Source organism: Sander lucioperca, chromosome 3 (assembly GCF_008315115.2).
Source record: "Sander lucioperca isolate FBNREF2018 chromosome 3, SLUC_FBN_1.2, whole genome shotgun sequence".
NCBI classification, from domain to species: domain Eukaryota; kingdom Metazoa; phylum Chordata; class Actinopteri; order Perciformes; family Percidae; genus Sander; species Sander lucioperca.
In genome coordinates this window covers 40,966,127-40,992,265 of record NC_050175.1, presented here as the reverse complement: position 1 = coordinate 40,992,265, position 26,139 = coordinate 40,966,127, and the positions used below count along the sequence as shown (strand labels likewise).

At 40.2% G+C, this 26,139-nt stretch overlaps 1 protein-coding gene across 1 annotated transcript in view; it reads right to left on the bottom strand.

Moving 5' to 3' along the window:
- The window catches only part of ddb1 (damage-specific DNA binding protein 1), a 58,334-nt gene that overhangs the window by 12,649 nt on the left and 19,546 nt on the right, over positions 1-26,139 (bottom strand). The window contains exons 11-22 of the mRNA XM_031290035.2: positions 25,492-25,567; positions 25,290-25,398; positions 19,538-19,716; positions 16,660-16,823; positions 14,121-14,228; positions 12,507-12,714; positions 11,213-11,308; positions 10,649-10,760; positions 9,205-9,328; positions 6,729-6,893; positions 6,098-6,192; positions 1,054-1,224 (exon numbers count right to left, since the gene is read on the bottom strand). Of these exons, the coding sequence (XP_031145895.1) occupies positions 1,054-1,224; positions 6,098-6,192; positions 6,729-6,893; positions 9,205-9,328; positions 10,649-10,760; positions 11,213-11,308; positions 12,507-12,714; positions 14,121-14,228; positions 16,660-16,823; positions 19,538-19,716; positions 25,290-25,398; positions 25,492-25,567 (1,607 nt within the window). The remainder of the gene's footprint in view (positions 1-1,053; positions 1,225-6,097; positions 6,193-6,728; positions 6,894-9,204; positions 9,329-10,648; positions 10,761-11,212; positions 11,309-12,506; positions 12,715-14,120; positions 14,229-16,659; positions 16,824-19,537; positions 19,717-25,289; positions 25,399-25,491; positions 25,568-26,139) is intronic.

Below are 26,139 nucleotides of genomic sequence, written 5' to 3'. Positions count from 1 at the left end.
GCTGTCTGTTACGGGCTTACTAGCTAGCTTACTAGCCTACCTCAGTGGACATGGCTCCGTGCGTTCGCCGGTTTCTTTGAAAACAAATGCACTTGACCAGAGGGAGAAGATGGGAGGGGGGAGAGTCGCCAACGAGTTTTTACAACAGTGTTGCCAAATATCTATTCCGAAGCTGTAGGGGGAGCTCTATAGAGAAACCTGCGAGCACAAAGTGAGAAAACAGCAAAGAAATTGCCAAAACTGCACAGCGCCCCTTTAACTCCGGATTTCCACAGGATGCAGAACGTCTGCGACCGGCTCCGCTGACGGACGGCTGCGTGCTCCGCCGTCCGTCAATACCACTAGGTCCGGATTTGTTGCGGCCGTTCCGCAGTCAGTGGAAATACACACATTGACTTTAATGGAAACCTAATGACTCTGCCGACGTTCCGGAGCGGATCCGCGGCTGTTACGCATCCAGTGGAAATTGCCGGTTAGATATGTTATGGCAACAGGGACCGAATAGCTGCAAGTAGGGTTGGGCATAATTTGGATTTTAACAATTCTGATTCCAATTCCGATTCTTCCTTTCAATTTCGGTTCTTATCGATTCTCGATTCCGATTCTTTGAGGGGTGGAGTTGAAATGGGTCACATGCCTATTTTCACAAATAAGAGGAACGCTTTATTTTGACTCAATGGTGGTTTGCAGTTTTACAGGGCCTTTTCAATGTAAAATAAAGCCAGACTGCTTACTGTGCTCCAAGGCTGCAACACAACAAGCGCCTGGCCGCCAAGGAAACCAAAACTTGTGCATATTAAATTGGGAAGCGATGATCGGATGTGAAACCAAATCCTCTAAACGATTCCAATAAAGAAACGATTCTACTGGAATTGTGATTTTTTAAACGATTCCAAGTAGGAATCGGTTCTCAATGCCCAATCCTAGCTGCAAGCCACAGGTCAGTGACAGCATCGCGCCCCCCGAATCAGACTCTTTTAGTACAACCACATACAATCCTAAACTAGTTTGCCCTTTAGCGTTCTTATGTTATCTTCTCAAAAGCGTTCTCACCTCTTCAAAGTTTCCCTCCATGGGTTTGTACGCCAGCAGCAGGACGGACCTCATCAGGTCTCCCACCAGGATGAAATCTCCTTTGGTCTTCAAGTAAAGAGCCATGATATTGTTGTAGTGGTTACACTCGGTCCTCAGCTCCTTCTCAGCCGTCCACTCGTACAGACGGACCTGAAACAAACAATCACGCTGAGTAATCCTTTGTTGTCACACAAGCTGCCAAAAGGTAGAGGATCGGCAATGAGCTCCAGCAGTATTTGATGAACTGGCTGACATTTTAGCTCAACGTTGCCATCACTCTGAATATGATGTGCCTCAGTAAGTGTTGATTAACGGTGTGCGTTATTAGCTGCCACATTACATGATCGGTTAACGGCTAATTACACCCACCATTAACACGATCTGCACCTTCTAAATGGTTTTGAGGTTAGGGATGGAGGGTTGGAGGAGTGTCTTTGGATGTAATTACCATTCCCTTGATGATGAGTGATGTTGAGAACACCTCCAAGAAGGTACTATGGCATCAAAGGTTTGGCTGCTGCGAGAGTTCAGAGCTCAGCAGGGTTTGAAATAATGGCATGGGTAATGTAGCTTTCATAAGTTATACTTTCTTCACATGGCTTTCACATTTTTATTCTTTGATTTTCTTACCACTCTCCCTCTCTCTCCTCCCCAAGTGGTTTTTTTTTAACCCTTTATCGTTTCCTTGTTTACTTTTGTGTCCGTTTTTCTTTGTTCTAACACTCTGAACACTTTGTTTCTTCATTTTCCTCCTTTTAATGTGAAGCACTTTAGGCTGAATATTTGCTTGAATGATGCTGCACAGAATAAATAGTTTTTTTTAACAAGTAAAAAAAGAGGGACAAATCCTCCTAATTTCACTGACTATTTATATTAATATATATATAAATCTACTAGCCTAGAAATCTAGACGCACCCTAGCAGCAGCAAATGTAATATGCAGCCAGGGTCAGTCTAGCAACTCTCCGTTGGCTTGCGAGCCAGAAAAAACAAATTCTGGTCAGGCCAATCACATTGTGTATAGAGTCGGTGGGCGGGCTTAACATAAGGACAGCAGAGTTGCGACGGTTCCGCGTGAATTGGCTGCAGCCTGGAGCGTCACATGTCAAACCGTCCCGTCTCATGCCGTTTCGTCTCATGCCGAGGCGTGTCCAACGGTAAGTTCAGAGGGTCAAAAATACGAAATCGAATTATTTTCCAGATGGAGATACGGGTAAGTTCATGGGCGTCAGTTTGGTTTGAAATGTGTTGGTGACAGAGACGCAAATTTGGAAGTACATTTCCAGAAGTGCTGGGTACAATGACGCATTAATTTTTTTTTTCTCTTTCGAGCAGGTCATGTTTGAAAGACGCTGTCCTGTAGCTAATGAATAAAAACGTGGTTTAATGTACGTAAACAATGATCAATGATTACCAAATTTCTCTCTCATATTGCTCCTCATAACCACTGAAAACTGTCAAAAAATCCAACCCAAAGTGCAATTATTATGGAAGTTATCTGACGTGTTTCTGCTTCACATTTTCAGCAGGGCAGTGGAGCGGCTGTGGGTTGACTCCCCACGGTTCTCATGGGCTTTATAAGTCATAACGTGTAAAAGCTTAACGTGGTTTAATGTACCTAAACAACGATCAATCATTACCACATTTCTGGTTAGATTTTTTGACAGTTTTCAGTGGTTATGAGGAGCAATATGAGAGAGACATTTGGTAATCATTGATCATTGTTTAGGTACAAGCTTTTTCCTCGCCATAGGCGCCAATGAAGAAAAAAATGTTAATGTGAGAACTTAATCGTTGGAATGTGAGAACTTAATCGTTGGATTTCGGTTTAGTTCTTTTGACAGGCTTAAGTGTTCATTATAAGATATGGCCATGAGAAATTTGGTGATGATTGATCGTTGTTTAGGTACATTAAACCACGTTAAGCAGAATGTCCCAACAGGCAGCGTTGTGAACAGAGATGCTTGCAGCCAGCGCAGCAGCAGAGTGTGTGTGTGTGTGTGTGTGTGTGTGTGTGTGTGTGTGTGTGTGTGTGTGTGTGTGTGTGTGTGTGTGTGTGTGTGTGTGTGTGTGTGTGTGTGTAGGTGCCTGTGTGTGCCTGCCCTGTGGGGATAGAGATTGCTCTGGATTTTTGGGCATCTGTCGCTCAAGAATTATATGTGTTATGGACTTTTTTTTTACCTAAATTGAGCTAGAGGTTTTCAAAAAAAAGTGGTGGGTACAAAATGACTCATGACGAAATCTGGTAGGTACGCGTCCCCACTGTCCCCACACCGAAATTGACGCCTATCAATTGAAAAACGTTTAAACTGTTAAAGTAACAATTTTAGCCATACATATAGTTTGCTGATTTCTGGATGTTATTGTTGTGTCCCTGATGTTAACGTACATTTGATGAAACCTGCATCAGCGTTGGTTGACATTGTTAGCGAATATTATAACTCTATACCTAGAGCAATTTATGGTTGCAGACAAAGATGGTTTCTTTCTGTGATTTTCCTTAAGGTACACTCAGTGTCTTTAAAAAATAAAGTATTAAAGTAGTAAAGTAATTTATTCCAGACGCCAGCTTTTATTTTGAAAAGTAGAAGCTCGGGGACGGCACCAGGCGGGACGGCATGAGATGGGACGCTCCAGGCTGCAGCCATACAGTCTTGTGGAATTCCCTGCTACTTGAAAACAAAGAAGATGGCTGCTGCTGGCAAACAGCGGTCTTTCGAATCGGCTTTGGCCGCGACTCTGGAAGACTTGGAGTTAAGCACTGAAGTCATTCTTAAAAAAGGAAGATGTGTTTGGAATTTTGCCGACCAAATACGGCAACAGTTTAATCTATCAATTAGTGCTGCTCTGGTTGGCTATGAGTGCAGAGGGAATTTGAAAGACAACCGTTTATCCCGCCCCTCGGATTGAGCCCTGCCAATGGGGAGTTCTCAGACCCAACACCTTGATGTGGGTCTGGCTTGTCAGGCTATCAATCTACCTCATCCAGTGACCGGCATTTAATCTATTATTACGCCTACGCCCCAGTTTGTCACTCCCAAACTGAAATGAATACAGTGTATTTCATCAGCCAATTTTAGCAGAGTCAACAGACTTGTGAAATCTAAAGCAGCAACTTCGGCTGGAAATGACGTTGTTGTGTAAAACTTCTTCATCTATTTGTTCTCCAGCTAGGGATTTTACAGACGAAGAAAAAAAAACATTTCACAACCGTCATATTAATGGGTACTGACATAAATATAAAGTTCTTGCAAGTGACAGTGATGAAGAGTTAACCATAACCACCAGCCAAGAAAATGTCAGAGGAAGGGAGAATAACACCCCAGTTGTCCAGTTGATGAAATTATTAAAAAAGTAATTTAAGAAGGCATTTCTCAGGCCGCTAAAGTCAGATCTTGTCACTAAGTTGTATTGTGTTCTGCTGAGGCTGCTATCAAAGGGGAAAATGATGAATTAGTCCTCAAGGACTGTTTACATTTGGTGTGTAATAGTGAGTTTAGAGGCAAACATTTGCTCTCTGATGCAGAGAACATAACATAAAATACACCATAGTTTGTGACTGATGTTCGAAATGAGATGAGTGAAACTGATTAAACTTTGATGTAGCTAAACCCAGAAATGCAAGGTTAAGTCAATAAAAGCCATTTTGAAATATTACTCAAGTAATTAAATAATTCAAATAATAATTGAATAAATAATTAAAAAACTCAAATTCTTTAAAGTCCAAGCGTTTTCTTTCTCACTGTATGTCAAGTGATTTCACAGAGAAATCCATATGGGATAAATCTATTTAGATATTTCACTTTAAAATCTTCCTGAACCGATCACAAGCTTTTAAACAAATCAAAGAAAAGGAAAGTAAATCTCATCCAGAGGTTGACTTGCTGGTGAAAATAAACAAGTGAGGTGTTCAACTGAACACAGTGAAGGTCTTCTGGACCAAACTGTTTTCTGATCTAGACAAATGTTAGAAATAACTGAAAATAGGTATCAAAGCTAGGTATCAAACCTCAATACTTTCATCGAACAACAGCATCAAATGCTTGGTCAGATTCTGTCATTTTGATAACTTTTAAAGCGACATTATGTAACTTTTTTTTTTTATCTTAAAATGACAGCTTCAAATCATGTTGATGATACTCTTACTTGTAAAAGGGAGAATGATGCTTATGTTACTCCTGCAAAGTTCTCGCTCTATCTAACTGGTTGGTCGGGTGCTATCTCTCGGGAGAAGTGCATGGCCCTTATGGCGCAACCACTGATTTTGGTGAAACTGGATCATATTTCATGAAGAAAATTATTCTGGTTTTTCTTTTGATGTCCTCCAACTGCTCTGCCTCGACTCTCTGTGATATACAGAGTTTCTTGATGGGCAGAAAGCTTTACTTGTTGCTAAAGTAACGCCAACTGCAGCTAACTGTAGCTGCTGTCAACTAGTCAGTCACTAGCCAGTTAGCCCGCTACGGACATCATGGCAGAGGCTATGAGACCGAAAAGAGAACAATGTAGGAGGAGAGCATTTGCAAAATAAAAGGCTGCAAGACAGATGGCGAGCTGGCTATCTTGCTGTTGGACTAGTAAATAATATTAGCGGGCTTATGTCTTGCTTGGTCAAGGAATTGAGTGATAGCCTCCCAATAGAGAAACTGGGCTTTAGCAACTGTAGAGTGTGTCCAGTTATATGTATCGACCTCCAGTGTAAACACAATCATATTACAACTGACAGTTCTCTTGACATACGGGCAGAAAACAGAAGCAGAATTGAGAGACGCTGGTAATAATCCCTTGGCCAGATAAGAGGCACTTGGTCAGCACCATCTTAGGGCCTGAGTCTTTTTGACAGTGAGTCTGAGGTAAAAATATAATCTGACAATTTTACTTATTACAAAGTGTACATGAAGCAAAGGTAATGTTCAAGCTACATTTTTCTGCAAGTCTCCAAACGTATTGTACATAAATTCAAGTGCATTTTTGCACCAAATGTCAAGTGCTTTGTATGTCTTCATCATCAAGCACCACTTACTGTGCTATTGATGCTGGCCAGCAGTTTGCCATTGAACTCCACCATAGAATAGACAGCTCCTTTCACCTCCTTCTCAGCCACAGTTTGCAGCTTACCTGCAAGAAAGAGAACAATGTCTGTCAGAGTGAAGTTAACATTATAAGTGTTACATGCTCAATGTCAACCTAAGCTAGCACCAACAAGATTTTTGTGAAGCTGATATAAACCGCTCAACAACTGTGAGAGATGTAGCAAAAAGTGAAAGAGTGGGTGAGACATTCACAATAAAGACGATGGTTAAATGAAAGCTAAAAGGAGGACACATGAAAGGCAAGCAATGCACCTTACGAGTAACAGAGTATGAAAGAAAATGAGGGGGGAATCAGTAGTGGTGAGAGGAGAAAAGTCTGATATGAAGTGATAAGAAAATGATTAAGTGAGGAGGGAAACAAGAGCATGGTAGGACAAAGTGTCCGTGAGTGGGAAAAAAAACCCAAACATGACAGAGGGCAGGGAGGAGAAAATTAAACCGGGGGGAAGGATAAAGAGAGCAAAATTATCTGGATGCGAAGACAAACACCAAGGTTGACAAACAAGAAAAGTGTTTGTTTTCTGGAAACGGCGAATGCTGAGGAAGAGCCTGGCTACTGACCGTCAGTGTAGTGGAAGACAATGATGCGTCCCTGCTTGGGCTCAGCCTCCTCTGGGTACACCATGGCGGTGCCGACGATAAAATACACTGACGGGTCTTTTCCCAGACGACATGACACCATGCTGAGAGCGTACTCGCTGGGGAGGAACTGATGGGCATGGAGGACTGATAGAGATACAGAACACAAATACCTTAGGAAACTGAGTGTGAGAGCAACGCAATACATCTCTCTTTAAAAGGATTTTACATGTATCTGTTCTTTTTTCATGACTGTCTGTCGGTATTAAGCTTTAAAAGTTTCAATTCAGTTGATTCTGGTTTATTACAACTGGAGCGTTATTTTCTGGGAACATGCTAACATGAAACAAGGGAAAGATTGAGTGGTTAGATACAGTTTAACCAGATTATCTAAAACACACAAACAAGTGAGCACACCTGACAATGTCCATTACAAACTGTGTACTTACACAACTGGCAAGTATGCTATGTGTAAGTGGAAGTTGAATCATGAACTTGGTTTGTAAACATGGGAGGTTTACTTACAACTTGTATGAGTGTCTGACTGCTCGTTTTTCTTGCCCCATTACACATCCTTTTAACATTATTTGCCACATTTACAGTTAACTTAGCAAGCACAATGATGGCCAAGTCTATGCATATAATGTAATAAACTGAAATTATCCATGTACCGCATACATAGTGCAAAGACACAGGGGTTTTCAGTTGCTGTATTTAGCCTATATAGATCTGCACAGAGTCATTATGTATTTATCTCCCTCACTCTCCTCTTGGTTTTATGCACCTTCAGGGAGGACAGCTTTCATATTTATCACCGGTCTTGCTCATTGTTCTTATCCCAAGCACCTGGGGCTTAACCTCTACCTAGTCAAATGCAATGGATCACATGCCCCATGACATCAAGAAATGCCGTTAAGTTATGCATCCATTAAGACATATTTGACACAGCTAATGTTGAGTCCACAGAATGCAAGGCATTGAAGTGGTGTGTGACTAGAGCAGGCAGCGCTCATTAGAGACCAACCCTAACAGAAATAACTGCAGATTTCAGTGGCGTAGCAGTAACTGAATAACTGATTACACTATGTATATGAACCCCACATTTCTTCTTAAATAACTGAGTACCAGTGCAGTTATATGCACCAATGGACTCAATGATTTATAGTGCACTTAAAAGATACGACACTACTGCATGACAATGTCTCCACATCAGATCGATGAAAATCTTGCATCAAAAATGAGCAGTTATCTGATCACATATTAATACACTGAAGTCAGCTGTGGACACTAAACAAGACCCTTATTTACATATCATTAACATATAACATACTCTAATGTATGCGGGTGTGGTCACTCTTGGGTTTTTAAAAAGGGAAGGCTTGGCGCAGTGAAATTTGCATTGCAAACCAGAATGGAGCAAAAAAAACTGGCATGACGCCCAACATGTTCAATCATCAGGTTATTCCATAAAGAGTGAGTGTGTGTGTGTGTGTGTGTGTGTGTGTGTGTGTGTGTGTGTGTGTGTGTGTGTGTGTGTGTGTGTTGGATATTGTTGGTAATAATAGCAAATCTATTGATAATGAGTAATAATAACAAAAATATAGTTCACGAGGCACCTTTCTCAACACCAAGTGTAAAAGAATACTATTCATTTAGGAGACAAGATATAATTAAAGATGACGACAATGTTGAAACTGATAAATACAAGCTTGATTGGTAAAATGAATGTGCACCTATTTTAAGATCAGATATGAGCATAAACAGGGTTTCTGCAGGTTTCACCAAGTCAAATTTAAGACTTTTTAAGACCATTATGAATGAAATGTTAAGAAGTATATCACAACATAAAAAAAGGCTGGAGACTTCAGATACTTGGCAGAACGGACTGGACTGATGGCTGTCGTTTGCTGGAGACCCTTCACAGCAGTACATCGTACACCCATCGTTCCCAAGCCAAGTATCCCTAAACTTGCACCTCCCCATAGCTGAAGAATAAAATCCGTTTAGGTCTGTTGTACAATCCGAAAGAGACTCGCACCAATAACACAAAAGCTGATTTGCTGCAATATAGTTGCACGCTCGCCTCATTTGGAGTCGTATAAAAAAAAAAAAAAAAAAACATTCTCCTGCGCTGCGGGAGCATTTCAATGAGCATTAAAAGTAGCGTTACATGGACGTAAGAAATTGTTTAATACCTAGAACACAATACGTCAGCGAATTTAAGAGTTTTTAAAGACTAAAATTTAGATTTTGAAATTTTAGACTTTTTAAGACCCTGTGGAAACCCTGATATAACAGCTCGATGAATGAGCGTCAGGATCAGGCTGTGGAAAGAGCTTCCTGCACTGACCTGGTTATTCTCCAAGCTGAGCACTATGTTTTACCATCAGAAGCTCCATATGAAAGCACCAGCTTTGTGAGATCAAATGGAAATGTATAGTACAGCCGGCTGTCTCACCTTCAAAGGTGTGCTGATCCACGACTAGCAGACTGTGAACCTCCACCTCCTCACCAAAAGAGGTCTCGTGGGGAGAAGTGCTGCTGGGGAAGAGCTTGCTGGAGCTCACGCTGCTGGAGAGAGCCTGGAAGGATGTAGATTTATGAGACGGGACAGGAAGACATGTAGACACAAGAGAAACCTAATAAAGGGTATACAGCTATTCAAATCTCTATTTCTGTGTGAGCTCAACAGCCCAGACTGTTGCCCATCTGTAGCACCAGATGTGCAGCATTTAAAATCAGGTAAACGTGTTTCTGGTCATCATGTGTAAGATGATCTGGCTCGGCTTTGTTTCCACAAAGTTCTGCGCTGCAGCAATAAATACAAGCACAAATAAAAGTACACACCTGTCCCCGTGGGGAAGCTATAGAGCCAGGCTGAGTGGACACCACACATGCTGTCACTGTGAATCTGGCTGAAAGGACGTTTTGATTAGCTCTCCAAGTACAAATCTCTTTTAAATCTTGGCCCTACTATTCTTTTTTCTTGGCAGCTGAATCACCATTGTCAGTATTCCTTGACAACAAATCAAACAAAAGACGATTGTATTTAATGTAGCTTAAACTTGTTTTGAACTCTTGCAACAGCTACATTTAGAGTAGGGGTGCACCGATCCGATATTAAGATCGGATATCGGTCCCGATATTGACAAAATAGCTGGATCGGGGATCGGAAAAATTAACAGATCCACGGGCCGATCCAGTTTTGGTAGTTTTTTTTCCCCTCTGTTGCACGTGTGTCGCATGCTGGAAGAGTTGAGTGTACAAATAAATAAGAAGTCAATACATTACATCTATGTTATTTTGTCTTAGTTAGGAAAGTCTGGTGCCTTTAGTTCCTTCCACATGGTGGAAAGGAAGGTATAAGGTGGAAGGTATACAGTTTATTATTAATTCAACAACGGTATGGGATCGGTATCGGGTATCAGCAGATACACAAAGCCCAGGCATCAGTACTGAAAAAGTCGGATCGGTGTATCCCTAATTTAGAGTTCACTTACAAAAAGGCCTACTGTCTTCATTCTTACTAACTACATGTCTCTGCAGCGGCGATGAAACCAAAAATGGAGAATATATGTTGATGAATTGTGATTATAATTAAATTTTTTAGAACAAATATTTTAAAGTGGCAAATTATCAACTAAAACAATTGGAGAGAAAAACCTGCAGGTAACAGCTTCAGTTATGCTACGATTACAATTCTTAGACTGTAAAGGTAAATTAATCAAATCAGAAGGCAACAACATTACGATTTAAATCCTGTTTTAACATTTGTTGTCCTGACAAGCTCCCAGTCTCACGTTATAAATAATGTTCTTAGTCAGCGCACCTGGTTAGATAAGAGTGCAAAACAAACAGCCCTTGGGTGTTTATTAGCCAAACATCACATAGAGCCACAGTACCTGAGTGCTGGCACTGGGGCGCACAGCAGATGTGGTGCCGCTCACATCCTGAATCTCCACCCTGCTGGATAGAACCCCGAAACACTGGGAAACCTCTTGGTAGCAGATCCGCCTGGCGGGGGGGGGGGACAGAGCGAGAGAGAGAGAGAGAGAGAGAGAGAGAGAGAGAGAGAGAGAGAGAGAGAGAGAGAGAGAGAGAGGGAGAGAGTGAGACAAGGAGAGTGAGACAAGGCAAAGAGGAGATGCTCGCTGGTAAACACGAAAAGAGCAAACAAGGGTAAGCTAAACAAAAATAGGTGGCCTGGGAGACTGCTTTCTGTTTTCTGACTGGATAACACAACAGTCAACTTTTAATAATTGATTTAACAACCTTGAGTCATAGTTGTTATTTAAACGTTTGAGCACAAAAGAGAGAACAAAAACATATTCTGCAGCTGTATAACAAAACCCGACAGGAGAATGTAGCTTGAATTAGAGCAAGCAGGCAAGGTCAGTGCAAACATTAGGAACACACAGCATATTTGTAAAGATGATGGATCTGAAATGTTCCATTTGAAGACTGACCTGGGAGACTCATAGAGGGGAACGGTGCGAATGTGGAGTTTCTGAATCTCGTCGATGGTACCGATGGTCAGAGTGCTGTTGTTGGCCAGAGCCAGGCTGTAAACAATAACGAGGTATAGCATTAGTAAAGGGGAGACAAGAAGAAATACACCTACTTCCTACAAATCAAAACCAAGTTTGACTGTATGCATTTCTGTAGTCAACAGAGAACCAAAGGTGGATTGTAACTAAGTACATTTACTCAAATACTGTACTTAAGTACACATTTGAGGTACTTATACTACTTTTCTTTTCATGCCACTTACTACTTCTACTCCGCTACATTTCAGAGGGAAATATTGTACTTTTTACTCCACTACATTAATCTGACAGTTTTAGTTACTAGTTACTTTATAAATTAAGATTTTTGCACGCCAAACACATGTAGTTTATGAAACACAATGTTTTATTATAAATTAAACTACCCAACAATATAACGGCCTACAAGGAGAGCTGAAATGATTAGACCATTAAACACTTAGTTGACTGACAGAACTGTTTTGATCGTTTCCAGTTCTCAAATGTGACTGAGTACTTTTACTTTTAATACTTGAAGAACATTTTCCTGATGATACTTAAATACTTTAAAGTAACATTTTCAATGCAGTACTTTTACTTGTAAAAGAGTATTTTTACAGTGTGGTGTTAGTACTTTTACTTAAAGCTACATTGTGTAAGAATTTCTCCCATCTAGCGGTAAAATTGTATATGACAACCAACTGAATATTACTTTCTAGCATTCCTCCTAGGGTGGCCGAACCCAAAATTAGCTCTCTCCATCGTTTACACGCAGCTGTTCTAGCCACTCCAATATTAACTTTGGTCTTTGCGGAGGTATGTCCCTCTTTGGCTACGGTATTTTAAAGATGGAGGCGCTACATGGCTGCCGTCATTCGAGCGAGTCGCTCGTATGTATTCTGAATGATTCTGAATATCAGTTTCTACGCTTACGAGAATACTTTAATTAGTTGGTGGAAGTAATTACACATGAATGAGCACATATTTGTGAAAGCACAAAAGGTTTTTTTGCTAAGCTAAAAAAAATAACACAATGTAGGTTTAAGTAAATGATCTGAATACTTCCACCACTGCAGAGAACACATTGGAGCCAACTTTGTTGCTCAATGATCAAAACAAAAGAAAGTGGAGTTTATGAACTCTTCAAAAGCACAGAGAAAAGAAAAGACAACAACAGTTTCCAATGAAGCTGCTGACTGTTAAAAAAAACCTGATTAGTAAAGGTTCTGCTGCTGACCTGTCGGGATAACCCTCCGAGTTGAGTGGGCACATATAGTTGACCTCCTTGAGGTTGACGTTGGAGAAGACCAGCTTGTGGTTGGAGGAGTAGATGACAGTGGGTCGGTCGGAGCAGGCGAAGACGTTGGAAGTGGACAGGGACCTGAAGGTCCTCAGCACGGTGGGCTGAGTGCCGAGCGTGACCTTCTTACGCTCGCTCAGGGCGCCTGGGGGAGGGAAGGAAGGATGGGAACACAAGTGTAAGTCCAGTTTGAAAGGTCGGTGTACCAATCGTTGTTTGGACTCACTTGCCAAGCGCCTTGAGCCAATAAAGTTCGTCCTTGTGTGCAGGATATCCATCTCCATTTTTTATGCTCATAAAAGAATTCAGTGAGGCCTTGAGCCTTGCATGGAAGCATCCGCCCTCTTTGTTTCTATCCACTCATTTATTCAGGTTTTTCCTTTAATTTGTGAACAACTAATAGTCCTAGTAGTAGTATGCATAGTTTGCATAGGCTTTAGCTTTTAATACTCTTGTATTTTTGTCCTCTGAACACCGTACTACATATGTTATGACTATGAGCTGATCAAAGACAAATTAATGAGGACATTTATATGCGCACTAGTATTCTAGTTAATCAAATTCAGAACAAGATAGATTAGGGAACATAGAATAAACTGATTATACTCATAGTCCTGTGTACATGATAATAACATCCAGGTTTCTTAACACTGTTTGCAGTTTGTTCAGGGGTTTCCTTCACTGCCATGGCACTGGTCAGTTAACGTATAATTATTCTGATACTATTTTCATAATTGATTTGTGGATTTTGTTCAAATATGTAAGTACTGGAATAAAAATAGCTTTAAAATCCACAGATTTTTGGAACATATAGCCTCATAAAGGTTGAATAAACAAGATTTTCCCCATCTATGCATCTATTCAAAGGTCAAAAGAGAGACCTTAAAGTCAGCTGTAGTTAGGCGAGCAGGCAGGCAGCCTTCAATAGTGCAGTGATTAAAGGGCTCTATACAGGGAGCACGACAGCCTGTAAAAACCGTAGCATTGTTTTCTGTGGCTCTTGATTTGCTTTTTTTGTATTACTTGAAATGTAATCCCTTGTGTGTCTTCACCCAGTCTCACACTTGGACTGAACACTTTTAACAGCAAGACCTTAACACAAACAGGGGGAGTGGACTCAAACAAAAGGCACTTTTAAGCTTTACCATAGAAAATGTAGGATCATGCATTTTTCGGAGCTTGACCCATTGACTAAAAGTCAGGACATCAGCCTCTGCTGCTTCCATCTTGACCAGCAATACAAGACCAATAACAGAGCTAAAAGAGAGTGAACACTGGCTTTATATTCGCCAGGGGGCTACAATCACCACTCCACATGAAGGAGAATAATGCTCCGTAACAGCTGGATGTGTGAATAAGCAAATGTTGGCTCACAAGTTTCTCCACCATTACACACAAATATAGTGCTGGCTTGGCAGTTATGTAATTCTCCGTGCAATTACATTCTAAAAATGTTTTCAGACAGCTGCCTGTGGCCCTGCCTGGAGGCCCTGGTCAGTCTGAGAAGCTCTCATCTAACAGTTGTAGTGATTTTTGGTGTGAAAGACCTACCAGTCTGCAGGTCCAGACCAAAGTAGAAGAGCGCTCCGTCTCCCAGCGCACACAGCAGGTAGTAGCTGCCTTCGAAGGTGGTCATTAGGATGGAGCGAGGGATGATCTCTGAGGACACACACAGACAATTTCATGGATGAACACCAAAGTGATAAATGTCTGCAAAAATGTCGTCAGAAAAATCAATATAGGGTTATCCGCCAGACTGGCTGGTTACTTTTGAGAAAAAAATTACTTTTGAATTCTGCAGGGTAAATATAAAGTCTTGTCTTTTCCGTTTACCAAACATCAGTTTCTCTGACTGTAGGCCAATTACATCAAAACAGCATTGGCTGTGATTAAATGCTTGTTGGATGACTCACAAAGCAGCAATGTTAAAAAAAAAAAAAAAAAAAAAGTCTGCACAATGTATCTACTTCAGAGGTTGCATGTTTCCATTGTAATGTACATCAACTATTTTAAGTTAGCGGGCCAAAATGTTAAAACACAAACACAGGGCTGTGTTTAATTTAACAGCTTAAATGCAACTATACAATGTTGCAGTGTTGAAATGCACTGCTTCCAAAGACATAATCATCATTAGAACAGCACATAAGCTTTTCATTTGAAAATGTCCTGTTCATAACTTAGTCTGCAGTCAGACTGTCCTTGTTAGGGGAGTCAGCGAGAGAGAACACTTTTTTTTTTTTTTTAGAGTTTGTGCATCGAGCAGCTGTCAATCAAACACACATGGAAAATAAAGTGTGACACTGCGGGGAAGAGTGTGGAATCATTCTTCATGGGTGAAGCATTCTAATTGGAAAGTAAGAGTCCTGCTTGTGCCGGTTTACCACGTTATGAAACTTTGTCTCCAGTGACTGCTGACTTTTTGATAAGTTTAACCAAAGAATTAGTCAAGTCCTCTCCTGCATACTGAAACATTCTAAGTTTAAATACTTTCTAAATGCGTTTAGAAATCGCTGCACGGAATGCACTTGGGTTGGCAGCATAGTTAATGTTCAAGTACTAAAAAAGGAAGTACTTAATGGGAGATGACATTTACATCTATTAATGAAACTGGAGATACAATCCATTTTAGCTACTACTACAATCTAGACCCATTCCTCGGACTTATTTTTTGGACCTACTAAAAAGGAATAGTTTTACAATCTGTCGACTCCAAAAGGTAAGAAAATCTGCTTATCGTCACCTCTAAACCTCACTAAAAACACGTTTGTTTAAGCGGCACAAAAAACCCTAAATGTCTCAACAACAATTCACTGTTTTACAGGGGGTTATGTCAGGACTATTTCTTGGCCGGGGGAACTCAGGGAATATACTGGTCCAAACAACAAACAAGATATAATATACATGAGCTTTGGAGGTGTTGGTAGTTGAAATTATTAACCTTTGAACAGCGCGATTCTGGCCGTTTCCCCCTATTTCCAGTATTTATGCTAAGCTAAGGCAGGTAGCTCTAGTTCCACATTTACCGCACAGACGTGGAAAAGGCATCTACCTTCTCGTCCAACTCTCCAGGATTAACTTCATTTGTAGTAGACCAATCACACTTCTGAGTTATTATCCCATTTTGTATTTCTACTACCTGTCACCACCATCTGTTTACTATTAGTAATTACCTTTTCCCCACCTTTAGCCATCTCTATTTAAATGTCCTCCACCAATGCAACTGCTTCTACCTCAAATGGTTCATGGATAGGTGGAATTGATTTTTTTTTTTTAAACTTATTTAATTACCAATTTATTTGTATATACTACTTTCAACAGTGTTAAACACAATTTCTTAACCTGTTCTCTTTAACATGTATTTTTTCGTTTATGTCCAGCCCAGGGTGTGAGGACTTGATTATTACCCAACATTAATTTTTCATTTTTATATGATTTCATGTAACAAATAACAGACTGATTGATAAGGACAAGGACATACCCAAAATTAAATGGTTACTATTATTGAAGTTTTTTTTTTTTTTAAAGGTGCTCTAAGCGATGCCACGCGTTTTTTAGGCTACAAACTTTTTGTCACATACAGCAAACATCTCCTCACTATCTGCTAGCTGCCTGTCCCCTGAACACATTGTAAAAAAACGCAGTCTCTGTAGACAGCCCAGGCTCCACAAACGCCAACAAAAACAAACTGTGCCAACCTGCACCACCAAACAGCGTTCCAGCCAATAACCGACAAGAAAGATTTAAGGGTGGGGGTTGTGGGGTTAGTGCGCGGAAGCACGGAAGGGAAGGAGAGAGGACGGGATGAGGAGGAGGGAGGGGCGAGCTAGCCTCGTTTTGTTTGAAAATACTTTGAACGTCAACAAGAAGTAACGTCACACAACATCGCTTAGAGCACCTTTAATTAAAGTCGGCTTTTGTGTATCTGTGAAACCCACTGAGGCATCGTATGTGCTATTGGGTTTTAAAAAAAAAAAAAATAGAAACTCCACTTGACGTGACATTATGTCTGTGTGTACCTATCTCTCTCCACAAGTCAGTGACAGCTTATCTTCTCTCCTGTCAGTTGCACCCTGCCCCTCTTTTCGCTTACCTCCGCCGAGCATTTCCTTGTGCAGGGCTGTAAAGCAGGGCAATTTGAGCACACGGGCTGAGATGTCGGTCCAGAGTCCCACAGCGCAGAGTGGTGACTCACCGCCACCCTCCCCCAGAGGTGTGATGTCCAGGCAGGCCACCTCGTGCTCCATCTCCGTGGTACTAAGGAAGGTGTAAAGTTTGTAAGACAAACAGTAGCAAGCTGCCCTCCACATTGTGTGAGTGGGGACTGTGCATGACAAAATTGGCCACACAGCGGAACACAAAGTTTTTCTCATGTAAAATGCAAATTGTCATCTGTGAGTGCAGGCTGTCTTAAGTTGCCAGGTGACCATTATTTTCCTATAAAGCTGTGGTGGGATCTCATACAATGTGACAGGCAACAAGATTTTTGTCCCCAAATTAGTTGACAGCTGGACTTTTTGGTCATTAACAGTCCCTCAGATTTTTGTGCAGGAATATCAGGTCTTAGGAACAATTTCTGAACAAACAGTTGCATCCATCAATAGGTCAGTGTTATTCTGGGAAATTGATCAGAGCAATCATATCTTTAATACTCTGGCTATCTGTCTTAACTCGTCAAAGCAGCACAAAATTAGCCAAGACTTCACAATTTGCCATTCTGTTCACAATGACGCTACTACAATGCACCTAACGCCTCGACATTTCAAATTTAGTTTGTGAGTCCATATGCTTGTTTGGGATATGAATTACATACAAAATCAATAAGAATACTGATTATTCTCAATTTATCTCATTATCACTCAATATACAGTATTTTAGAGTAGGGCGGCAATATCACAATACATACTGTGAGATGGTATAAATCTATGTCTAATGTCACATAGTTTGGTAGCTATCCTTATAAAGCTATCACATAGGCTAACATACTGTATCTGGTTGTATAAGGTCATTGTGGGCAATGTTGCAAATTATGGACTAAGAATATTTTATGGCAATATTGGATTTTTACATCAATATGACATGAAGTGTCTTGATTTGTCAGGTATTTAATTCACTAGATTAGGAAAGAACAGATATTTCTGCCAGGTTATTTTATCGACAAAATTTACAATATCATAAAATATATCAATATTACAATATAAAATGTATTACATTACATATACCGTAATAAAGGATCTTATCTATACTGCCCATATGCTTAATATGATAAAAAGAGTTAAAGGAATAATACAAATGAGCATGAATTGAATTGAATTTAAAAAAATAAATGTAATTAAACCCGCCTACTCAATAATGCAAATAAAATGTAAGGATAATCGCTGTTTGGTGTGCTGAGTACTTATGCTTTGACTGCATTACAGAAGAGCATTTCAGCCATGTAAACACCTTTCATTCAGCTATGACTATTTACAGATTTTTTTGCGACTCACAAAGCAAACCAGCAGCTTATTGATGTAGGCCAAACATTATTTCACAGCTCTGGTGAGACACTTCACTCTCTTTCACTGTTCCTTCTGTTAGAACACTCTCAGGGCTACAAACAAACACTTTGTGCTTCAAGCGGGCCTGGTGGCCATTTTTACAAGCTATGTGTCTTTCTATGAAAAAAAAAAATATCCTCTACTTTTTTTAAACTACTGTAAAAATAGTGACTCAAAGCAGTTTTATTGCAGTGGTGGCACAAAGTCGGCCACGAGGGTAAACCACAGCAGCAATGTGAAAGAATATTATAAAATGTATTGGGAAAAGGAAGGTTGCACCTCAACAAAGGGATTCTCAGTGGAGTGCTAAACCCAAAATCCAATGAGCATGTTCCAAATTCAAATATCCAAGTCGAGGAGGACAAAACACTCACATTTCACTTGTCTATTTGGCTATAATATGATAAAATGCAAGACCCTACAGTTCTACTGCAACATTGATTTCGGACTTTAAAAGGAGACGCAAATCCCTCATCACAAACATTTCCGCAGATCAGAAAAGAAGAAATAAAAATTACAGTAAGATAGTGCAGGAAAATAATAACATGTAACTGTGAGTCAGAGTTTGGTAAATTACTGGGAAAATAGCAAATTAATGTTTGATTAATTCAACTTCCAAACAGCAGCTCAGCATTGTGTATTTAGTGTATATATATGCAAGATTCCCTTCTGTTGTATCATATCAACTATTAATTTAACCTGCAACTCTATTAGTTTGACTAATTTGTTAATAATAGTAAGTTGGAGTACAAAATCTTGGATTGATGAAGAGCCTCTACAGTCGATTTTATTACCTAAAAATTAAGTTACTGGCACGCTAAAGGGCATCTTTATTAAGATCACAGCCAGGAGATAACTGAAGGATTTTTTTAATTATTATTTTTAAGCTTTTCTGAATTTGCAAGCTGACCCAGTTTGTAGGCATCTCACCATCAAACCCACACAGACAGACACGACGGGGTTTATAAGAATTGTTTGACATTTTGGGGAATAGGCTTATTCACCTTCCTGCCAAGACTTAGATAAGACGGCCGATACCACTCTTGTGTCTGTACGGTAAATATATAGGGTATATGAGTATACGGTTACCGGCTGCTAGTCTTCTTATCTAACTCTCACCAAGAAAGCGAATCAGTGTATTTCCCAAAATGTCAAGCGATTCCTTTAAAGCATGTGGTAGATGTTGATCTTTTTGTAATGTCATACCAGGAGATCTCCAGACATTCAGGAATGTAGGAATATGCAGTAGATGTATATATAATGTAGTGTAGATATTACAAAGAAGCAGCTCTGGGTATGATTCAAAGTGCTTATAGCATGGCAGTGATCAACTGTGTTTGTAGTAGAGGAGGTAAGGTGCATGTCAAATACCGCCTGAATATCAGTAAACTGACAATGGGTGTATCCCTTGTGTCTGTAGCCATGTCCTACCTGATCTGTTTGAGCTCTCCAGCCAGGATCTGCAGGTAGTAGAGAGCTCGGCCCACGGCGAGCACCACCTGAGTGTGGTTACAGGCAGCCACGCTGATGTTCCTGCCCTGTGGCTCCTTCCATTCACTCACTAATGCCTTGCTCTCCTGGAGCACCAGGCGCACAGAGCCCGACGTGATCTGCAGGCACACAGAGTGTTTCCCTTTTAAAATGTTATTTTGCACAGTATTTCTGGGAAGTGACAGGAAGGATGCTGTGGAGCCTAAATGTGAAGCACTTTCAAAGCAAATCTTGTTGTTTATACATGTGGTTATGTGCCATGTTTGTTACTGCACTTTTTTTTCAGTGACTGAAAAGAAATGATTAATTGCAAAGAGAACTTTTCTACGATTTACAAATGTGATGAGACTGTATTTTTGATGGTTGAGGGAAGATAAATTACTTTCCATTTAATCGTCTTGGGTTATTTAACATAAGGTGCATGTATCAGTTCCTTGAGTCCTGAGATGTTTAAAAACAAACACTCTCAGCAATTCTGATGGAGACACTACAGACGTTAAACAGAAAATGAAACGAAGGTTACAATGACATTTTGCCCACCATTATTTCAAGAATTATACTGTATTAATGGAAAATACAGCAGTTCAAACACAACACAAATGGAGTGAAAGGAATGAAGGATAAATGGCCAGCTTTTTTGATTACAGAAATCCCTTTCATAAAACATCAAAATAAGATGTTTGTGTTTTCAAGACCTAATACTAGAATTGTATTTGTATTAGGGCTGTCAGCATTAACGCATTATGTGATTAAGGGCCGAGCATAATGCGTTCATTTTATTTTATTTATTTATTTATTTATTTTTTATTTTTTAAATCGGATTAATCGCATGGCGCCATTTATTCATTTATTTTCACTTCACTCAGCTTTGCGTCGTGCCTAACAGGCTACTATTTTGCCGTACTTCCTAGTAACACATCCTGCTGCTGCAGGAATAGCAATGCGGATTTCGGTGCCTCATTCTGGTGCCACTGATATGTCTGCACTTCTCTCTGATGCTCTGAAACAGACGTTACAGGCAACAGAAACATCGCTGCACGTGACGCTAGTTAACACTATACTTGACAGCAGCTAACGTTAGCCTACCGCTAGATTAAACACAGTTACAATGCTTACAGCTAACACTAAACGGTGTAAAGTTTGTCTATATTTCACTGTAGAGGATTCAACACCGGGATGTAACAATCTGCAGCTGCTGTTGTCGGAAAAACACAGACGGTGCGTTCAATGAAACTGGTAATTTACAGCCTCGTGGTGCATTCAAAGTTGTTGTTAAATGCCCTTTTCCCATCTGGTGGTTGTTTTTGTCATTCAAAAGCTATTTACTAGTGAACTAAGTTATTGTTATAGTGATTACATTATTATTAAACATTTAATTTTGACGATATGGCCTTAGCAATAAACAAGCCATTCTTTAATGTCGCCAACTGTTTAGTACCCTTCTTTTTTTTTCGGTTCAGGCACCGTTAAGGCACCGGTACCATTTTAAAAGTACCGCTTTAGCACCGGTATCCAAACCAAACAATACCCAACCCTAATATTGACTCTAGATTCAAATGTGTGACTAGATTAAATATATAATAAAAAAATACAAATCTTAAAATCAAGTTCATAAAGTCACTTTCTTTGCATTCATTTGATTCCCAATCAAGATACACTGGTAAGAATTGCTTTCCATTGTTAATATATACTTAAAAACAGTTCTGAAATGCAAAATAATAGAATTTTAATCATGTGATAATCGCGATTAACTATAGAAATTCAACGATCAATCGCGATTAAGAAAATGTAATCGTTTGACAGCCCGAATTTGTATTGAATGTACCAAAGAGTCTTGTGAATACCTAGTAAAGGTCCCTCAGGTTAAAGAGAAATACAAATTGAATATTACAATTCGAATAACAGTGTTTCCCACAGATTAGAAAGCAATTTGTGGCGGGGGGGGGGGGGGTTGTGTAAAGGTATTCACGAGATAGATACCAACCTTTCGTGAACTTGTGAATTTCGCTAGCCGTCTTCTCTCCTTTATGGAGACAGACTCTGTGTGCACGGTGGGAGGGGCTGTGAGTGTGTGTGTGTGTGTGAGAGAGCAGGGAAAGGAAATGCAGCTGAACGTGTTTTAAATAGCGTTAAAAAAATTTTTTTTTAAAAAGAATAATGAAACGCAATGTGCGGCGACAGGTGTTGATTGTGCGGCAGGTGTTGATAGTGCGGCGCACCGCCACACATTAGTGTATGTGTTAATGTGTGGGAAACACTGAATATTGTGATGGGGAGCACCATAGAGCATTGAAGAAGCAAGACAAGACAAAAAAAGTGCTGAAGAAACTTCGGTTAACAAATACAGCAGGTAGAGCTGGGCAATATATCAATATTATATCGATATTGTGATATGAGACTAGATATCGTCTTAGATTTTGGATATCGTAATATGGCATAAGTGGTGGCTTTTCCTGGTTTTAAAGGCTGCATTACAGTAAAGTGATGTCATTTTCTGAACTCACCAGACTGTTGTAACTGTTCTATTATTTGCCTTTACCCACTTAGTCATTATATCCACATTACTGATGATTATTTGTCAAAAATCTCATTGTGTAAATATTTTGTGAAAGCAACAGTCAACACTACAATATCGTTGCGGTATCGATAGAGGTATTTGGTAAAAAATATCATGATATTTGATTTTCTCTATATCGCCCAGCCCTAGCAGCAGGTACAAACAACAGTCAGACTATAAATGGAGGTGTTGCACTGCTGGGGAGCACACATCATATGGAGATGTAATGAGATGTGAAAATACAGCATATATTCGAGAAGGAATCCAGAAGCAGTGATGAAGATCATATTCTTCAGTTTCTGCAGTTTGTTTATGTTTGCAGTGCAGTGCAAATCACAGCACATTTAAAGAAACCAAAACAGTTTAAATTGAAGTTCTGTATCAGAACACACTGTTGGGAAACAGCTCGTGTCAAACAGGACTAATGGCTCATTTATTGCCGCAATATTTGTTAAAAGGCAAAATATGTGTCAAACCATTCTAAATGAAGTATTGTGGGTATGCCGAGATGTCCTGGGCCTACAAATCCCATCCTACAGACTACAGAAAACAAACTTTGTTTGGTACAGATTCTTGCAAAAATCACACTACATGACTATAGTACATTTTTATTTGTGTTTCAATAAAAATGAGAACGATGATCCAAAAAATTGATCATTCCCTCCAACATCGTGAATCATATCGCAATCGCAACATCAGTCAAAATAATCTCAATTTGACATTTTCCTCATATCGTGCCGCCCTACTGCTAACATAACGTTTAGCAGGTATTATGTTTACCATGTAGTTTAGTAGATTCTATTGTTATCCCGCAGTTAGTTTAGCATGTTCACATTTGCCAATTAGCACTAAGAAAACCAGTCAGGGGGATCACCAAAGTAAATAGTAATTAGTCCATGGCAATTCGTCCAAGAGACGCTGCACTAAAAAAACTAAAATATCATCTCATGGTGCAAAAGTGAGGGGATCCCCAAAATCATTAAGCCCAGTTCAGACCAAAGATTCACGACAAGACGAGTTGAAACTTGCAACGAGCCAGTCTGCAATGTTCGGAAACCTGCCAGTTCACACCAAATGTGACGAGACGACTCACTTCTGTCTATTTCCAACTTTCAGGCTTTTTTGTAGCGTCTAAATACAAATGTGGATAACAGTAGTGATAGTGAGATGCTTGCTACAAATCGCATTTCTAGTGATGAATCGGCGAAAACGTTTTATTTCTCCGATTCACTGCTTTGTTTGCAGCTCACTCTCTTCAGTCACACTCTAGCTCGCTCGACCCCTGTGCTCGCGGGCGGTCGTCGAGACTGTCTAAAACACGGCCATTTCCACCAGTTGACAGTTCGTAACAAAAATAAAATGTATTATTGATCATTTTATTTCTATAGTTTGTAGCTGACTTTACAAGCTGACTTCTCTATTGGCTGTTAAAACAGGTGATGTCCCTCACGTTCGGAAACCGGCCTCTGCGACTTGACAAGCTGAGTCGCAGGCGCCACTATCAGCCGACTTGAGTCGAGCTGAGACGGGCCAGTTCAGACTGCTGCAACTTTTCCCTGCGACGCTCTAGAAGGGTTTTGTCTCATCGCAAATCTTTAGTCTTAACTGGGCTTTAGGATTCATCCTCAGGAACCGACTGGCTAACACTGCCATCCCTAATACTTCATAAAGAAATGTGTGACCAAAGAACAAATGCTCCAAAGCAAACTACTGTATGTTGGTGTGCAGGCAACACAACTATCGCTTTGGAGTTGTGTTTATGGCCAACTGTTAAATCCTGTATCCATTGGTCTTTTGGCTCTGGCTTGGTCTCCAACTGTCCCTGAGAAGAATATCTGGGTCCTTCTAGATGCTCAGCATTGTTTACAGAGCGCTTCTTTAGATTTTTGCAATTTGGTGCTGGGCAGGTATGGCTTGTCGGATATGCTGCCTACAGTTTTGTATTGCAGGGTTAATTAGAGCAGCAAAGCTCAATTACACAGTCTATGTGTGGGATGGAGGAACAAATTAATGAGCTAAAACAAGGCTAAAAGAACTGTAGTCAGGCATTTATTCTTATTGGGTTTAGCACTTTGAGCAACCCTTTCATGTAACAATGTCGCTGAAAATTGGCACAGTCTCTCTGTTCCTGCTTTCAGTCCATTCATTTGAGTGACCCAACCATGTCCACCACGGTGTAATTTTTGATAAAACCATTGAAGGCCAAAGTAAAAACGCAACTCTACAGCCAGTTTAAGTGCAACTACCAACTTCAATCATTTGAAATGACTGTCTTTGCCAGAAAGCATGAGAAAGTAGAAAAAGCTGAAAATACATGCTATGTACTTCTTTACAGATGAAATAAATGTCACCATGTGATGTGCATTCTTTTGAGAAAACAATTACTTATTAGAAATGCCTCATGGTATATTGTCTCAAGAAGTGTATTATTCAACTTTTGTTTTCGTTAAAGAAGGAAAAGCAAATCGCAATACTATCGAATCGTAATACTTCCACAACCGCAATAAATGAAAATCGCAAAACAAATCAAATCAGCACAAATGTATTGTGAAAGAATCGAATTGGGACAAAAGCATATCGTCCCAGCCCTAACCGGCGACCCTCCGGTTCCCAACCCAACTTCTTACGGCGTGAGCTACTGCCAGCCCAAAAGTGAAAATGTATTCAGTGTAAATATACCAACTCTGAGGGGCAGGAGAGTTAGTAAAAATGTCCCTGCCTCAAAACACAAGCAGTGTTGTCATAACAACCTAAAGATGTATGGTTGAGGATCTAACAGTTGGCAGAATTCCCAGCAGGTTTCATCCTCATTTAAAAAAGGCCAGCTAAAACTTGAATTTAAATGAAGTGCAATATTCATCTCAACCAAATGTAAAATACATGAAGTCCTTTTTGCGCCCTTCATATTCTCAACTCCCCTTTCAATCATGTATGATTCAGCTCCAGCAAAGTATATTTCATTAAATGGAGGAAAGGCCACGGTTGAATAAGTTATTTTTTATAATTAATTTAGAGTTTGTGAAATTAGATGTTATTTCTGCTTTGAACTAGATGTCGGTGTTATTCTAAACAAAGCATGTTCTTGTGAAGCACGCTGACAGCACATGTAACAGAAGTGTGTGTATGTGTACAAACTTGAACGAGTTGCTGGTGAGCCACGTTGCCACAGTAAAATGTCTGCTGGTTGTCCACAAAGCCGGGAAGTTCAGTCTCCTCGACTTCCTCGCCACTCAGCATCAACACTCTAAGGAAAAACACACTCTAAAGTTTAGATAAAAGGCATTCGGAATGGACTCTTATCTACACTTATCTGGCATGCTGTACGGCAAACACTCACCGTGTTTGTCCCACGAAAGACAGCACCAGCATGTCATCTGTCTCTCGGCCTGCCTCTGAGCGGAGCGGCCACAAGCCTTGAAGGGAAATTGAGAGAGGGTGTTAGAAATAAAAGTTACTTTATGCACCATTCTGCAGAGCAAGAAAAATGCAATGTCCAGCCAAAATCCAACTCGATCTTTAAACTGTTCCATCTGTCAAATTGTAACTTGTTGGAAGATGTACAGGTTACAGATCCCTCTCAGAGAGCTATTGATTGCTTTAGTGAATAATTGTCTCTCATCAAGAGGCCAGGGGCAACAGGCAGCATCTGAGGCGTTTAGGGCAGAGATGGTCAATAAACAGCTGAAGCCTAACAACCTAACCTGTGTGTCTCATTTAAGCATGAGAGAACAGTCTTGGGAGAGGAAACCTCATTTTCTGGGAATAAGAGGTCTCTGCCATTGTTAAACCTAATGGGATTCTTCCACTTGACACTTTACTAATGCAGACATTGCAGTGCTCATTTGTATACTAAATGAAAACAAATGTTTCCAAAGGTTGGCAATTTCCCTGTTTCTTTTGAAAGTACTGACTGAACCAAGACCTAGGACATCTGAGCCATCTGCCGACGCTCGCATGCGGAGCTTGGGCGAACAACAGTTGGCGT